Here is a 14,763-nt window from a genome sequence, read left to right on the forward strand (position 1 = left end):
TACTCTAATTTTGAACGTACTAACGAGTTAAAGAGAATTTTCCTAGTGTAAGGGTCCTTAAAGTCCCTCGCATATCGACGTAAAAAAGCTAAGTTACTATACGCCTTTGGGAGCAAGTAGCATACATGGTTTACAAAACAAAACCCGAATCAAATACTACACCCAGATCAACAAAATCATTGACCAAAGTGAGCTTCTGATTTAAAATTGAGTAACACGAAGCCAATTTACAAGGGGATCTAGAAATTGACATATGGAAGCATTTTTTTATATTGAGCGATAGCTTATTAATTATACTCCAACTGACTAAATTATCCAAATCATGCTGCAGATAGAGGACATCGGACGGACAAGTTATTTTACGAAACAATTTGAGATCATCGGCGTAAAGAAGATATCTGCAATGTTTGAAGCAAGTACCGATATCATTAATAAACAGAATAAATAAAAGAGGGCCTAGGATGCTACCCTGAGGAACACCTGACGAAGCAACAAAGGACTTGGATTTATAATTTTCAATTTCTACAAAAAGAGTTCTATCTGTAAGGTAAGATTTCAACCATGACAGGAAAACAGAAAGAAAGCCCATACACTGCAGTTTACTTAGCAAGATAGCATGTGAAACTTTATCAAACGCTTTCGAAAAGTCAGTGTAAATAGTATCGACCTGACAACCGCTTTTAAATGCTGAGACACAGTATTCCGAAAATACCGCTAAGTTAGTGACTGTGGAACGACCACAAACGAAACCATGTTACAAACGAAAGAAAGTTTATCCTTAACCACTTTTTCAAACAGCTTAGAGGATACCGTTAGTTTGGAAATAGGCCTATAATTAGATACATCATTTCGGCATCCCGATTTAAATATCGGAGTGATGGATGCCACCTTCCACCGACTGATAAAAACACCTGTAGAAAGAGAGAGATTAAAGATTTTACATAAAGGAACACAGATGGAAGACCTGCACTGTTTCAAGAAATATGCTCAAAGACCATCATTGTCACATTTAAGGAAAAAAAAAACTTTTTAATATACAACGCTTTTACAAATGGACTAAAAAGTAGAAAATAATATTTCTCAGTCCCACAGAATTTGTTTTGATAACTTTTGATTTTGAAATTTTAGCAAAAGTCATTACAAACAATTAATGACATTGAAAATGAAAAGCGTGCGGCGCATGTAATACACTTGAATTGATATGAAAAGTAACGTATGTATGTATGTGGGCATATGAATAACGACCGCTTAAAATCGATCTCAAATTTGAACTTTCGCTGTAGAATGTTATGTAGTTTGACTATTGTCAATGAAATCGAATGCTTTGTACTGCATGCGCTCCACGTTTTTCGTTTTCAATGTCATTAATTGTTTAAAATGGCTTTTGCTAAAATTGCAAAATCAAAAGTTATCAAAACAAATTCTGTGGGACTGAGAAATATTATTTTCTACTTTTAGTCCATTTATAAAAGCGTTGTATACTAAAAAGTTTTTTGTAAATTTTATTTTTCTTTTGTTTATTTACAAACATAAGTTTGTGCTCAGCTGATTTTCTTACTTGCAAGTTTTCGCTGGGAATAATTTTTCCCGCAGAAATTTGCAGCGCTATCACATTTTGCTCTCTCAATTTCCCTACTTTGCAAGTTTTTTGGGTACGAGAACGCAAAACCAGTAAAAGTTGTCTAAAACTTTTGATAGTGTTGCGTACGAGCACACTCCTATTATAATAAAAAGCGAAAAGTTATTAACGTATAAAAGTAGTTAGAGAATAGGAAATCAAATAAAACACATTTGTGAAAACTAATACTGTAACAGAAATTTTTAAGAAATAAAAATGTAAGGGTATTTTTTTCTTTTATTTTTATACAAAATTTGTGTTGTTAAATGCAACAGTAACTAAACGCTGTCGAATGCTGCTTTTTAAACGTATTAGAGCAGGGCCGCTCAACATTTTTATATTGAAGTGAAATCACAAGACATCTACAAAATTTATGTCGACACTGAGATTTTTTTATGAAGCAAAAAAGTACACTTTTATTTTTATTGTACGATTAGTGAATGAAAATTGTTAACAATGGGGTATGTACATTAGGGCGGGTCGATTTAAAAATCGCTCATTGCTCTGTGAAAATCGTATTCTAGGGATCAAAATAAGAAACTTTGCCGAAGGAACCATACCTCTAAAACGAATTCTGATGTCCCCCAATTTGGGTCGAACTTTTGGGTAGGGGCAAATTTTGAAAAATCCCACTTTGACCCATTTAGAGTGCTCCAATCGAGTCCAAATGTATGACCGACCCCCACTAACTTTGGAGGCCCGACCCACCGATGCCAGTGGCACACCCCCTGGAACCCCCCTGGGGGTTCACCATACAAACATTTCAAAAAATCGCCGGTTTTGCACTTTACATGAAAAAATCAGCGAAATGCCTATGTTTTTTCTTTTTGGAGTTTATTTTTCTCTTTAGAAATTTATTTAGTCAGAACATATGTAAATGAAAAAATGAATTTAACTTAGTAATAGAAAAGAAATTAAAAAAAATTATTAGAAATTAGGGTTTTTACAACCCTTTTAAAACCAAGGCATCACTGTGATGCATTTGCATGTCGTAAACATAGTTGTGTGGGTTTTTTATTCAACCGTTTTAAAAAATGAAGGTATCACTGTGACACAATTGCAAATCGGAAAATTGCTTGTGTGCGTTTTTTAAGACACAGCTGCATGTCGTAAACTTACTTGTGTAGTTTTTTTATAGCACCTACTTAAGAAATGAAGGTTGTTTTTACAACCCTTTTTGTGGGTATTTTAAGGCACCTTCTTAAGAAATGCGCGTTTTTTGCAACCATTTTAACAATTAAGGTATCACTGGAATGCACCGCAACCCTTTTAAACAATGAAGGTATCACTGTGACACAATTGCAGATCGTAAAATTGCTTGTGTTGTTTTTTTTAAGCCACCACAAGACACAGCATTTCATTCATATTACATCGTCTCGTGGACCATATATAACGCAACAGTTTTTGTGAATGCATTAAGTCGATGTGAAGAACTCAAAGTGTGAAGTGCTGATTTCGGATAAAAAAATATTTAAAAAAAAATAATAAGTGAAGTGACCATTCCAAATCAAAAAGTTTACAATGAATCCACCATCCTCTACACCGCAAGATGAAGCAACTACATCAACAACTATCGAAAACCCAATGAGTCATATACCCAAGCATGATGTTACTGTTTTTGGTGTGTCTACTGATTTAACTGATCTTAATTTACCAACCCATCTGGATATCTTGAGATATTATTTTTACTTAAGCGAACGTGCTAAAACAGAACAAAAAAAGTTTTCCCATAAATCATTCACTATTCAAGTACAAGATAAGTTGATTGGAATTTGGGAAAAACTTGGTATGGAAATAATGCTGAAAAAAGGTGTATTTAATAAATTGAATAAATTGCTTGACAAGTATCAAGAGCAAATCAAGAGAAGAAACAACACCCAACAATTTACAGAGTATGTAAAATCTCTGGAAACAATTTTTTACATTGGAACATGTAAATGCGATTTGAAGGCAGCTCCATGTGCATGCGGCTGGGTTCCCGAACGCCTCAAAGAGTTCATGCACGATCAACATAATCAGAGAAGACTAACAATGGATGCATTTGTGATGGAAACTGAAGAGCAAGGAGCAACGTCTATGTCATCAATGCCAACATACCAAGATCCCGATGATTCAACATACGCACCGCCACCGGTTCAAGAAGATATGGATAGAAGCACAAGTTCACAATACACAGAGAGATACGATTGTCTTAACTTTGCCTTGGTATGTGACAGATTTGCATCAGCATTGGGAACCGCTCTTTTGCAAGATTTTAAAATTAAAGATAAGCATGGGAAACCTCTCATCATGGATAAATCGAAAGTTCGCAGAGAAAAAGAGAAATGCAGACAAGAAGTGCTTCGCAAACGGTTAGATGATACCAATTTGTTAGCGTTTTCATTCGATGGCAGAAAAGATGATACTTTAACGATAGATAAAATTGATGAGAAGTATCATACTAGGATGGTAAAAGAACCTCATCTTGTTATTTTGAGAGAACCCAATTCTGAATTGATTGGTTACGTAAGACTGGAACATGAAACCGCTGAATACAAAACAACCAAATTAAATGGTTTTTTCAACGATAAAAATATATCACTGGATGCATTAATTGGAATATGCACTGACGGTGAGCCAACAAACACTGGCCCACACGGTGGAATTATACGACGATTCGAATTGCTGTTAAAAAAACCATTGCATTGGTTCGTTTGCCTTCTACACTTCAACGAACTTCCGTTTCGGCATTTGTTTGAAGCTTTGGATAAATCAACCAGCACTGGACCAAGATCGGCAACCGGAAAACTGAGCCGTCAAATCGAAACTTGTGAAACTCTTCCGGTAAGTTATTGCTATCACTCATTTATTATAATTGTCAACCATTTTTAATTATTTTATTATTATATATTTTCAGGTGGTGGACGGCTTCCAGAAAATTGAGTTGCAAAATATGCCCCCTGCTCCAGAAAAAATTGAATTTTCCACCGATTCGAAGTACTTATACGACATGGCCCATGCAATTTCTAGCGGCGTGGTTCCGGTGGATCTGGCTAACATCAAACCAGGGAAAATTGTACATTCTCGGTGGCTCACCAAGGCCGCTAGATTATTGCGATTATATGTGACAACGGAAAATCCAGATGCAAATTTAAGAATTCTGGTTGAATTTATAATTAAATGTTATGTGCCAATGTACTTCAATATCAAGTATTACAGCTCTGTCGTGTACGGCAGTGCATTATTTTTCAAGTTCATTGGTTGGTCACGATTTCTAGAACCTCGTTTACGCAAAATTGTCAATCAAGTAATTAAAGATAATTCATATTATGCGCATTCGGAAAATATCTTGTTATCAATGTTGTTTGATGATAGCAAAGAAAAGCGCGACTGTGCCATCAAGAAAATTCTACGCTATCGAACCGATGTTGACGAGCCAATGGAACTTAGAGTTTATAAAAAACCAGATATAAACTTTAATTGCACAAGTTATACGGAAATGATCAATTTGAATGATATAAATATCGTATTTGAACCACCATTCACGCGAAGCATTCCGTACGATACATTGAAAGAATATTTAAATCAAGATGATCCACCGTTTAATGATCCAAAAATTCCATCACACATACAAGGAACGGAACGACATGTTCAATTGCTAGCTAGCATTTCCAAACGGGTTATACCGGAAAATGTAGAGGCTGTTATGGCGACGACATTAGAGAGCCGTGCGAAATTGCCCAGACTTGAAAGTAAAAAAGACTTCAAACAATAATTTTTTTTAGTTTCTTTTCTATAACTCACTTAAATTAATTTTTTCATTTACATATGTTCTGACTAAATAAATTTCTTAAGAGAAAAAATAGATATTATTATAAATAAATAATAAATATTATTATAAATAAATAAATAAAAATAAAGAAAAAACATAGCCATTTAGCTGATTTTTTCATGTAAAGGCCAAAAATGGTGATTTTTTGAAATGATTGTATGGGGAACCCCCCAGGGGAGTTCCAGGGGGTGTGCCACTGGCATGGGTGGATCGGCCGTCCAAAGTTAGTGGGGGTCGGTCATACATTTGGACTCGATTGGAGCACTCTAAATGGGTCAAAGTGGGATTTTTCAAAATTTGCCCCTACCCAAAAGTTCGACCCAAATTGGGGGACATCAGAATTCGTTTTAGAGGTATGGTTCCTTCGGCAAAGTTTCTTATTTTGATCCCTAGAATATGATTTTCACAGAGCAATGGGCGATTTTTTTGCCTCCCCACAAATCGACCCGGCCTAATGTACATATATGTGGAATAATATAGTGCGTTAAGAAATGATAGCGACCTAGGCTGAAAAGTTTCAAAATTTAGTGGGAGGAATCCTTGCACATGTTTACATAATATTGCAAGCTCAAATTTTACATTTTATTTGGGACACTCCTCGCTTAAAAAAGTGCCACTTTAAAGCGTTAATAAATGATAGCATAATTGAAGCAATATGCAATATGCGCGAAGTTTGCCGGCCATATGGTGATATTTTCCCTCGAAAGTCGCGAAATTTCTTTTTTCTGCAATATTATCAACTTTACGCGATGTGATGCTCCCAGGGATTTATATTGAATTTAGATTGGAAATCAATCATTTTCTATATCCGCTTTGAAGTTTTCCAAAAAGTTTTGGTGGAAATTATAAAGCACAACATACACACCCCTTGCACTGACAATTTTTGCAAAAAAGATCTCGTGCTTTCGCACTTTAATGAATGCCATGTGTTTTTTTTTTGTAAATTTCGTGTGCACTTTCAGTATATACGAATATTAAATCAATTTATAATGTACATTTTCTTCAGAACTGACATATTTTTTATTAGTTTTTCATTCTATATTTGTTTGTGTAAATTTGTACATTTTACTGGGGTGCCTGAGCTTTATATGGGAGGGCGTTTGCTTTGCTCTTGAAACATGTTTTTTATATTTAAAGTGTAAGTTTATATATGTGCCTATACTTCAGGGCAAAACAAAAACAAATGTGCTACAAGTGCTTATGGAGTGAGCAGCTCTGTATTAGAGTTTACATAGGAAAGTATTAGCTACAGAATAAAGAAAACTCAGGTGCTCATCTCTGCTCCTTATATATATATATTTTTATTATTTTTTAACGCTTATACAAATAACACTGCAAGAACACTATNTTCGGCAAAGTTTCTTATTTTGATCCCTAGAATATGATTTTCACAGAGCAATGGGCGATTTTTTTGCCTCCCCACAAATCGACCCGGCCTAATGTACATATATGTGGAATAATATAGTGCGTTAAGAAATGATAGCGACCTAGGCTGAAAAGTTTCAAAATTTAGTGGGAGGAATCCTTGCACATGTTTACATAATATTGCAAGCTCAAATTTTACATTTTATTTGGGACACTCCTCGCTTAAAAAAGTGCCACTTTAAAGCGTTAATAAATGATAGCATAATTGAAGCAATATGCAATATGCGCGAAGTTTGCCGGCCATATGGTGATATTTTCCCTCGAAAGTCGCGAAATTTCTTTTTTCTGCAATATTATCAACTTTACGCGATGTGATGCTCCCAGGGATTTATATTGAATTTAGATTGGAAATCAATCATTTTCTATATCCGCTTTGAAGTTTTCCAAAAAGTTTTGGTGGAAATTATAAAGCACAACATACACACCCCTTGCACTGACAATTTTTGCAAAAAAGATCTCGTGCTTTCGCACTTTAATGAATGCCATGTGTTTTTTTTTTGTAAATTTCGTGTGCACTTTCAGTATATACGAATATTAAATCAATTTATAATGTACATTTTCTTCAGAACTGACATATTTTTTATTAGTTTTTCATTCTATATTTGTTTGTGTAAATTTGTACATTTTACTGGGGTGCCTGAGCTTTATATGGGAGGGCGTTTGCTTTGCTCTTGAAACATGTTTTTTATATTTAAAGTGTAAGTTTATATATGTGCCTATACTTCAGGGCAAAACAAAAACAAATGTGCTACAAGTGCTTATGGAGTGAGCAGCTCTGTATTAGAGTTTACATAGGAAAGTATTAGCTACAGAATAAAGAAAACTCAGGTGCTCATCTCTGCTCCTTATATATATATATTTTTATTATTTTTTAACGCTTATACAAATAACACTGCAAGAACACTATTAGTTAAATCACTTAATGTTTCACAGATATATTAGGTAGTTCGTTTATAGAAATATTAGGTAGCCTCTAAAGACGAGTTTCTATTAGCTTCTTAATACTGATTGGAAAAAACTACCAGAAACTCTTGTGTACGTGAGAGTTTGCATCCCTTTATAGCTCTTGCGCTTACCTCCATTTGTAAACATATACCTTGACCGCTCACCGTTAGGACTAACAGGTAATTACATGATTAAATACCTAAAACTACTAATGGGCATTTATGTTAGCCTTCTCGTACATATCTNCTTCTTAATACTGATTGGAAAAAACTACCAGAAACTCTTGTGTACGTGAGAGTTTGCATCCCTTTATAGCTCTTGCGCTTACCTCCATTTGTAAACATATACCTTGACCGCTCACCGTTAGGACTAACAGGTAATTACATGATTAAATACCTAAAACTACTAATGGACATTTATGTTAGCCTTCTCGTACATATCTCTTAGGCATACCAGAAGTCTTAGATTGATTTCAGGTATAGGTCTGTTAGGCGTACCAGAAATATTTGTTACGACTTCTGTTATATGTTTGTTAGGCCTACCCCAAATCTTAAAGAGACTTCTGGTATATGTCTGTTAGGCCTACCACAAATCCTAGATATACTTCTGGTATATAGGACTACCAGAAGTCTTAGATATACTTCTGGTATATAGGACTACCAGAAGTCTTAGATAGACTTCTGGTATATGTTTGTTAGTACTACCAGAAGTCTTATGGGCTGTTTTTGCTTACGCGTAAAATCACATTTAGAGCATTTAGCTCTAAATGCTACTCTAAATGTACATCTATCCATACAAAATTCGTCACCTAAATGCAATTCCATTTCTGCATTAAGAGTCTAAATGATAAAAGCAACCCTGTGATCTTCAAAAACTTCCACGATTCGATCATGGTTTAATGAGAAAAAGTGGCAACATTGCTTTTTCGCGTATACAGTTGCTAGCTGCGTTTCAGTGATCGCCGATCAAGATTTCATTTATGATTGTACATTATTTAGAAAAAGAAAAGTTGCGCAAATTCAACATCGATGTGATACTGATAGAAATCTGGCTCAATTTGTGATCAACTCTGTTTTTGTCCTATTTAGTTGAGGAAATTTCAATTGACAGCATCAACAAATGAATATATCACAAACAAATTTTCGGTTATGGTTAAAACAATTCAAGTTTTTGTATTGAATTTTTTGTTTAAAATTTCTTTTCCCCTTTTCAGTAGGGTTTTTTTCACATTATCTTCTCTGTGCAAATTGATTGTGATAGACAAGGATCTGACTAAGCGTGTTCCAGACGGCTGTTTGTCAAAAGCATACTATTTCGAACTCGCGTAAATGGATATTTGCTAAATACGATAGCATGAACGCTCTTCGAAAACATATGTTCGAAAGTGCTAAATGTTGCATTTTAAATGCAGCAAAAACGCTGCATTACATGGAAGTGTTGGAAATGAACACAGATGTTGGTGCTGCCAGATGATGACAATAGTAAAAAAAGTCGGGGGTTTTTTATTGAAAATTTTCACTTTATATTGAAATACTGTTTTACATGAAACAGTCGCAGGCGAAGTATTGATTTAAATAAAAATATTCATTATTTATCGAATTATCGATTTTTATAAAAAAAAGCTGCAGGCGAAAATTTTTAATAAATCGTGTGATTTTTTATAAAAAATCGCTTGATTTTTTATAAAAAATGTTCATTATTTATCGAAGTATTGTTTTTTTTAAAGAGCCGCAGGCGAAAGGTTTTAATACAAAATTTTCATTATTTATCGAAGTATTTACTTTCTCAAAAAAGCGCCGCAGGCGAAAATTTGTAATAAAAAATCGCGCGATTGAGCAAGTTTGGCATTAAGTAGAAGAAAAAATCGCAACTAACATTCAGGAGAATCCGGTTTGTAAGAATCAAACAATAAAGTTGGCTTTTTGGAGAGAAAAATTGAAAGCGTATAATATTTGAGCCATTCAGACTAAATCCTTAAATGTCTTAAAATCGTATATGTAAGTATTCATCAAGAATTGGTTTTATTCTGTTTAGTCGCCGTATTTGAATAGCTCGAAGCCATCACCTCCAGCAGATTTGTTGTTTTTCAGCCGCGTAATCGCTATTCGTACCTCATCACAGCCAGGCGGTCCATCGTCATCGACTGGGGGCTCGGGATCGTCTTCTCCACTACTTTCAATGCAGCTGCCATTCAGTAGGGTGGAAAAGTGTTCCCTCCAATTTAAGTACGTTCTGAACATCGGTCTCTAGGTCCCCATGGTTGTTCTTACAGGAGTTCGCCCTGGTCTTGAAATCTTCAGTAAGTTGCCTAGGTTAGGTTAGGTCAGAGGGACTGCCCCGCGCGGTGTGCGGAGCATACTTGGGCTGGAAAAGCTCGTTTTGATACCACTAGCCGAAGCCATTTGTTTCTTTCCCTCCCTTAGTAATTGAACCACCGAGTGCGTGTTATATAGCACAAAAAGTCGAGGACATTCGCCGAGTTCAAAATCGGCTAAACAATCTAGAAAGTACTTGTTGAAGAATTGGTTGCGCGTATTGGCCAGGGCGGGACAATGGCAGAGATAGTGTTCTACGGTCTCCACTTCTTCCTCGTCTCTGCAACTGCGACGAAAATCGCTTGAGGGGTATCCTAACCTTTTTCCGTGTGTGCCCATCAGGCAGTGTCCGGTGATTACCCCGACTACTAATCTGAGAGAGGAGCGGTCCAGCCGGGTAAGAGCTATGGATCGCTTTACATCAATATTTGGCCAATTTGCCTGGTCCCTGCAGGAAACCGCGGACTAGTGAATCAAATTTCTAGTTCCGTACTAGGTCTTTATAGCCAAAAAGGAACTAGTCCGATAGGAACTAGATCCCCACCAGTCCAAAATCGGCGAAAAGTGGTACTTTTAAGAAACTAATTTTTCAGTTTTTTTCACTACAAATCTATATCTAAAGTGACGAATTTAGAATTGGTTCGGAACTATAGAAAAAGGGATGCAGAACGAACTAGATCCTATTTGTCGAATTTAGAACTATTTCGGAACTATCGAATAAGGGATGCAGCGGGGGGCTTATTTACTTTACATAGATATGTGTTCGGCGGCTTTTTCGTTCAAATACGCTTCTATTCTGTGCTTCGCAGATGCTATTTCATAGTTTGGTAATACAAAACAAAGCTTTGTGTTAACATATTAACATCTTGGGGCCGTCTGGAATCTAACCAATAACATCGACCACTTCTGCAAAGTCAGCTACAGCAAGGTATGTAAACGTACATTTCTTACAATCATTCAAACAAATTTAATTTCAAATTGAAAAAAACGTTTCTTTGAAAATAATGTAAAATCGCACACGACAGAACTGAAAGGTTGAAAAATCATGATACTTTTTTCTTTCGTCTGTCGATTTTAGAACTGGTTCGGAACTATAGAATTTAGGACTAGTTCGGAACTATCGAAAAAGGGATGCAGCGGGGGGCAATTGACACTTCCTAGGACATCGCCATGTTAAATTCGCCAGTTGCTTGCATGCAAAAGAGATTTATCGCGAACCAGTACTGGGTCTAAATGTACTAGAAGCGCCCCAGTTCAGAACTAGAGATTTTCCCCACAGGGGTAGTATGGCAGGTGGTTTCCACAGCCCACCTGATATTTACCTCCTCGATGAGTTCCGCCTTTAATCTGTGTTTGCAGGAGGCTAGAGGAGGTATGCCCGCTATATGAGCAGAATTGATTTCAGATATTTCCGTCCCTCTCCTTGCCAGCTCGTCGGCTAGACAGTTTCCAGGAATGTCCCTATGTCCAGGGACCCATACAACAGTCAAGAAGCATTTTGATGCCAGCAGGTTGAGAGCCTTCCTGCTTTCTATGGCTACTTTGGGCGTTGTTACGTTAGATTTGAGAGATTTGATAGCAACCTGGGTGTCAGAAAGATAGCAATAGGCCGTCCTGGAGGGGCGGAGGTTATGAGCCACCGATCGGCCTCCATTATGGCGTTTAATTCTGTTTGAAAAACGCTACAATGGTCCGGTAATGGACCCACTCTTTTGTTAAGCTTTTAAGGGGGGGGGGGGATTAATTAACACAAACGGCAATAATACCAAAATCTGAGTTTTGCTTTATTTCTTTTTTTTTTATTTATTTAAGTCTAGGAATACAGATTTTTCTTACAGACTACTCAGCTAACACTAATTAAGTGCTACTAAAACTTAAAAATTAAGATAACTTTTAAATACATTAAGTTCAAAAGAGCTAAGATTAAATACATCGCTAGTGGTGTAGCGCAGAAAAAATGTTCGCAGATGTGTGACTAAGGCAGGGCCTGATTGTGTGAAATCAATGTCTAAAGCAGTGAAGACTCAGTTAAGTTCCGCACAGGTTCTAGAGATCGGAGCGTTGGCACCATAACTGCTTCTAGAGAAACCTATTTTAAAGAAATGCCAATGGCGGAGGATTCTATAGGGAATATTAAATGCAATCTTTTCTAGAAGAGAAGGGCAGTCAATTGAGCAAGTTATGATGTTAACGACAAACGTGCAGGCTAAAATGGATCTTCTGTTATCCAGTGTTGTAAGGTTGATTAGTTGGCTGCGAGAATAGTAAGAAGGTAGTGGCAAAGAAAGATTTAATGAACGGAGAGCAAATTTTATAAAAACTTTTTTTGAACACGTTCTAATCGGTTAGATAGAATTTTAGTGTAAGGCCTCCAAATAAACGTTGCATACTCCAGTCTTGACCTGACTAGTGCACAAAACAGAGTTTTAAGAGTGTAAGGGTTCGTAAACGCCTGACAGTTTCGGCGGATAAAAGCTAACATCGAGTATGAGCGCGAAAGAATGTAATCGACATGACTATGAATGCAAGTTTGGAGTCAGAAACAACACCAAGGTCCTTCATTTGGGTCACAGATTGCAAAACAGAGTCAGCGATAGAATATGATGTATGCAAAGTATTGATATGTCTACTGTAAGATACATGAAAGCATTTGCTCATATTAAGCGTCAACTGATTTTTGCAGCACCATTCATGAACTCTGTTCAGATTTTTGATAGTTGCAAATATTTTAAGGTCATCAGCATATAGTAGATAATTATCAAATTTGAAACAATAACTGATATCGTTGATGAAAAGCACAAAAAATAGGGCCCGAGGATGCTGCCTTGAGGGACACCCGAGGACGCGATGAACGATTGTGAGGTTGCATTATCGACTACTACAAAGCAGCGCCTATCAGTTAAGTAGGATTTAACAAGACAAAAATGTTGAATGAAATCCAAAATAGATCAGCTTCAGCAGGAGTATACGATGTGATACTTTGTCGAAAGCTTACGAGAAGCCAGTGTAGATGGTATCCACCCGAGCCTTGTTTTCAAAAGCACATAAGCAGTAATCACTAAAAATAGCCAGGTTTGTGACTGTTGAGCGATTGGCGACGAACCCATGCTGGTTAGTAGAAATTAGGTTTTTAACAGCAAAATACAGTTTACAGTTTACAACAATCTCAAATAATTTGGAGACTGAAGATAGCTTTGATACCGGTCTGTAGTTGCGGATATCATTTTTGTTCCCATTTTTAAAGATAGGGGTTATATACGTTTGTTTCCAGTCGTCCACAAATATGCTTGAGGCCAGAGAGTGATTGAAGATAGCAGTAAGAGGCTCAGCTAAGCATAGACAGTTTTTCAACAGTAAAGCCGAGAAACCCTCTACATCGCTTTGTGAAGATGGCTTAAGATCAGCATTTCCTTTGATAACGTCCTCAGTTGAAATGGTTAACGAACCAAAATTCAGCGAAGAGTCACTAGGGGAGCTAGAGTCCGTTATATTCGACTCCAGGTCATTGACAAAGTTAGCGCAAAAAACTCAGCGAAAAAAGGTTTGCCGAGTCCGAGGCTGAATTTGCGGAGCGACCATTGTAGAAGACGTTTGTCGGAACTGATGAGCAAGATTTTCGGGAATCAATGAAACGCTAGAAAGATTTGGGATTCGATATAATATTAGCTTCAAAGTTTAGAATATAATTTCGTTATAGAAATTTATTTAAACAATTATATTCTTTTAGAATGTACCGGAACTTAAGAAAATTATAAAACTCCAACTCAAGAGTGAGAGGGAATGATGCATTACAGCCGGAGAGATGGAAGACATACATTCCGATAAAGTGAAGTTTACATTGTCACTGATAAATACAAGATCCAATAGTCTATTTAGTTGGTTAAAATACTCTTAATTTGCTGTAAACCAATACTTAAAAAGCTATCAACGACATAAATTTCTGTTGGTGAGCTCACGTTTGAAGCTATACGAGCGGCAGAATCCCCACTTGAAGTCCAATTCAACCGGCTAAAGTTGAAATCACTAAGAACACAAATGTGATTATTACCAACGACATAAGACGCCAATGATACGTTGTTATCAGCATGTGCAACGTAAAGGCTTTCGCAAAAGTTCGGCGGGATGTATGACGCACATATGTAAAGAATATGGCCGGAGGAGGCGTGAACACAGACGCAAATCTGATCAAGGAGCGAGTCAGAATTGGTGAGCGTTACTATTGACGCTTTGAATCTCCGTTGAGCCGCTATAAGAACACCACCGCTTGTAGAACATCCCGTCCTCTCAGCATCACGGTCTTTGCGAAAAATGTCGAAAAGGTCTGAATCAAAGTTTTCGCAAGCAAAAAATCTGTCGTTAAGCCACGAGTCGACAAAAACGTATATGTCATATTCTAAATGAGCAGTTAACATGCGAACCATTGCACATTTAGTTCGAATGCCAGATATATTTTGGTAGTCGATTTTCAGATTATTATCATTGCAACTGCGATTTGGGCAAGAAAGGTTGGAAATAAAAACAATTTTGCCTTATTTCCCATTCCTTATTTATACTATTTGTAACAAAAACAGTTTACTGACAGAAGGAAAAAGAACTTTGTTTATTCCAAAAATACAATTAAACAAAAAATGTGATATAATTCATATGAA

At 36.5% G+C, this 14,763-nt stretch overlaps 1 protein-coding gene across 1 annotated transcript; it reads left to right on the top strand.

Moving 5' to 3' along the window:
- Positions 1 to 3,065: 3,065 nt before the first annotated feature.
- LOC108364123 (uncharacterized) lies at positions 3,066 to 5,417 on the top strand. The gene is made up of 2 exons (XM_017617695.1): positions 3,066 to 4,441; positions 4,515 to 5,417. The coding sequence occupies exons 1-2, from the start codon at positions 3,140 to 3,142 to the stop codon at positions 5,370 to 5,372; spliced, it is 2,160 nt and encodes a 719-aa protein (XP_017473184.1). The 5' UTR covers positions 3,066 to 3,139; the 3' UTR covers positions 5,373 to 5,417.
- The last annotated feature ends 9,346 nt before the right edge of the window (positions 5,418 to 14,763 follow it).

This window comes from Rhagoletis zephyria, unplaced genomic scaffold (assembly GCF_001687245.7).
Source record: "Rhagoletis zephyria isolate East Lansing unplaced genomic scaffold, Rhagoletis_zephyria_1.1 Rzeph_scaffold_01467, whole genome shotgun sequence".
Classification (NCBI taxonomy): Eukaryota; Metazoa; Arthropoda; class Insecta; order Diptera; family Tephritidae; genus Rhagoletis; species Rhagoletis zephyria.